Source organism: Dipodomys ordii, unplaced genomic scaffold (assembly GCF_000151885.1).
Source record: "Dipodomys ordii isolate 6190 unplaced genomic scaffold, Dord_2.0 Scaffold31, whole genome shotgun sequence".
NCBI classification, from domain to species: Eukaryota; Metazoa; Chordata; class Mammalia; order Rodentia; family Heteromyidae; genus Dipodomys; species Dipodomys ordii.
Window position 1 is genome coordinate 4010214 of NW_012267247.1, and position 3408 is coordinate 4013621.

The 3408-nt window shown below is 48.2% G+C and overlaps 1 protein-coding gene across 1 annotated transcript in view; it reads left to right on the forward strand.

Moving 5' to 3' along the window:
* Window positions 1–224: 224 nt before the first annotated feature.
* Slc13a2 (solute carrier family 13 (sodium-dependent dicarboxylate transporter), member 2) overlaps window positions 225–3408 on the forward strand; it is a 45961-nt gene continuing 42777 nt past the window's right edge. Inside the window, exon 1 of the mRNA XM_013016502.1 lies at window positions 225–382. Coding sequence (XP_012871956.1) covers window positions 281–382 — 102 coding nt within the window. The 5' untranslated portion in view covers window positions 225–280. The remainder of the gene's footprint in view (window positions 383–3408) is intronic.

The window sequence follows — 3408 nt, forward strand, 5'->3', positions numbered from 1 at the left end:
AGCAGTTAAGTCTAGACTTTATTCTCTTTCATTCCTTCTGTCTCACCCCTCCCTTTCTTCGCAAAGTCTTCCTGATCTTTACTCCTGCAGCAGGTCCCTCCCCCTTACTCCCACCTCCCAACTTCAAGAAACACTCTGATTGCCAGGGTGGGTCAATGGTTAACACTCAGGCAGCTTTATATAAGCCTGCCCGGGGCCACCTGCTGTTGGGCTGCCTACGGTCCTTCAGTTCTGTGGTTTCCAGAGGCGGAGACTCTGGCAGCCCAGGTCAGGCCGCACCATGGCCACTTGCTGGCAGGGCCTGTGGGCCTATCGTTCCTATCTGATTGTCTTCTTGCTGCCCATTTTCCTGCTGCCTCTGCCACTCCTGGTCCCCACCAAGGTAAGCACTGGTTGTACCAGGCACAGGTAACTGCTGGGGTGAAGGGAAGGGGCTGCCTAGGCCAAGGTCTATCGCCCCCCGCCCCCCCCCAGCCCCTCCTCACTTCCTCAACCTTGAAAGGGAGGCTACAATAGTCTAGTCATTAGGACAGCCAAGGGCTCAGGCGCCAGTCCTGGTACCCGGATGCCAGGGTCTACCTGGTACCCAGCAGTGGATGTCCTGTGAGAATTGCTCAGACGCATTGGACATTTGCTGCTTCCAACGAAAAGTTAGCTCTCCAAAGGATATGCCGGAGGGGTAGATGGCATTAATCTTTCTACTATGTCTAGCCATAGACATGGAAGCCTGGACAAGACTCAGTGCCAGCAGGGACAGGGAGGGAGAAGGAGGTTGGTGGCCAGGTTTGAACAGGAAGGGGAGGAAGGAAGGTAGCAGAAACTGGCCTCAGGCAATTTGTGCTTTCACGAATGTAAGCAGAAAGAGATGGTCACCTGTGATCGCAGGGGCCTGTCTTGCTGGGGTCGGAGGGTCTGGTAGAGGGGGCACCGCGGGAATTGAAAGATGGGACCCCCTGCCAACAAACAACCAGGGCACAAGGTCTACCTCCTCTGTCACATCGCGGAGAAGTTATGCCTTAGATGTCATTCATATGCTCTTTTACCACCTGATCCTTTGTATGTATCTAGGAACTCTGTCCCCCATCTAGTGGGGATAGAACTATCACATTTGCAGAGAGAGAAAGTGAGGGTAAGTTATTACTCAGTCAGAGCTTGGTTTCAGGGAGCCTGACTCTTCTCCTCTTTCAGGTTCCTTTGTAACAAAAAGAATATAAAATTGGGAAGGTAAAATTAACCTGAGGCTTTGGGGAGGGTGATCCAGGAAGAGATTCTTAGATTATAGCGCTTTTCACAGTATAGCTACCTCTGGCAAAACCTACTGCAAAGTGGCAGAGCTTGGGGGTATGGTTTGACCCCCCAAAGTTGAAACAAAGTTGTGATCTTGTCTACCTCTTCCAGAACTGCCCATTGAGCCTTTGCTTGCTTGTTTGCTTTCTTTCTTTCTCTTTTTCTTTCGTTCTTTCTTTCTTTTTTTTCTTTCTTCTTTCCTTTCTTTCTTTTTTCTCTCTCTTTCATTCATTCTTTTTTGTTACAGATAGGAAAATAAAGGAAAGCATTTTTGTTCACAGTGTTCCCAGAGGTTGAAAGTCTGCAGTCATAGTAACATAGTAGCTGGTCCTCTGACAACTGATGACTGATAAAGAGGCCTGGCTGATCTTTTTTTTTTAATTTTTAATTGTTATTATAAAGGTGATGCACAGAGGGGTGACAGTTATATAAGTCAGGTAATGAGTACATTTCTTTTTACACAATGTCATCCCTTCCCTTGCTCTCTCCCCGGCCTGGCTGATCTTTAAAATGAGCTGGCAAAAGCTGTGACACCTCTGTAAAGGGAAGCTATTAGACAGATTTTTGGGTATGGTCTGTCATGGGGCTTGAACTCAGCCTGGATGCTATCCCTGAACTTTTTCACTCAAGGCTACCCCATTGCTCTACCACTTTGAGCCACAGCTCTACTTCTGTTTATTGGTGGTTAATTGGAAATAAAAGTGTCACAGACTTTCCTTCCTGGGCTGACTTTGAACCATGATCCTCAGATCTCAGCCTCCTGAGTAGCTTTTTTGACAGGTTGGTGGCAAATGCACATCCAAGTGAGAAGCTGTGGCTCTGGTGGAAGTCCAAGGTGTGGGGAGCTCCAACCTTCACCCTGCTGTATCTGGTCTTACTGCCTGCCTCTGGCCCCCACACACCACCTGCCCTGCCCTGACTCCATGAACTGTCCTGAGACCAGCTCCCCACCCTCCCCTCGTAGGGCCCCTGGCTACACACCCCATTATTGTTGGCATAATGCTCTCTCTCCTGTGTGAGCAATTTTTCCCGCCCTGCTTCACTGTCCTGTCATCCTAAAACACATCACATCTTAATATCTCTCATCTTAAAACTGGGTGCTGGTGGCTCACACTCACTACTCAAGAGACTGAGATCTGAGGATCATGGTTTAAAGCCACCCTGGAGAAGAAAAGACTGTGAGACTCTTATCCTCAATTAACCACAGAAAAAGCTGGAAGTGGAGAAAAAAGCCAAACAAGAGTGCAAGGCCCTGAGTTCAAGCCCCAGAACCACACACACACACACACACACACACACACACACACACACACATCTACTCATCTGAAACTAACAAGATCCCCTCCTTCCATCCCACGTTCTTTCTAGATACTCTCTTGTTCTTGCACATTCTCCCACCAGCAAACTGCAAAGATGTTGCTTTGCTTTCTTGGTCAGCTCTGTGTTCAAATTCAAATTCCCATCAACATCTCCCAGATATTCTCACCTTCTCGGTCTTTCAGCAGCGTGTCTGCCACAAACTGTCGTTTATTAACTTTGGTGACAACTTCTGGTTGTCCTTCTACTTCTTCTAGATCTTCTTCCAGCTGCCTCTGGAAGTTGTATCTATCCCAGGGGGTCGTTCTCTACCCCCCTCCCTTCCACCTCAGGTGAGCTTGTGCAGTCTCATTTTTAAGATGAGACTCTGTGCCCCCGGGTCCCCAGACTGTAACATCAATGCTAACCTCTGCACTTCTATTAACCAACTAACCCAGACACCGCCTCCATTTGAATATTTTCTTTGTAAACAGCCTACACTTCTACCATTCAAATCAAAGCCCTGATTGCCATCTCTAGCAGACTCTTCCCACGGCCTGGCTGAGAAATGCTTTAACCTGCTATTTGTGGCGCTAGCCAAAACCTCAGGTCATTCAGGGTGGCTCACTTACCTTCATTTCCACATGTACTAGCAGGTTCTGTGCACCCACTATCCCCAACACTATGAATGCACCCTACTCACGGTGGGGTTACAACCCAATCCATTCACCCTAAGCCAAAACTACATTGTAAGTAAAAAATGCATTTAAGACTGGATACAGGGGGGCTGGGAAGGTGGCTCAGTGGTAGAGCACTTGCCTTGCA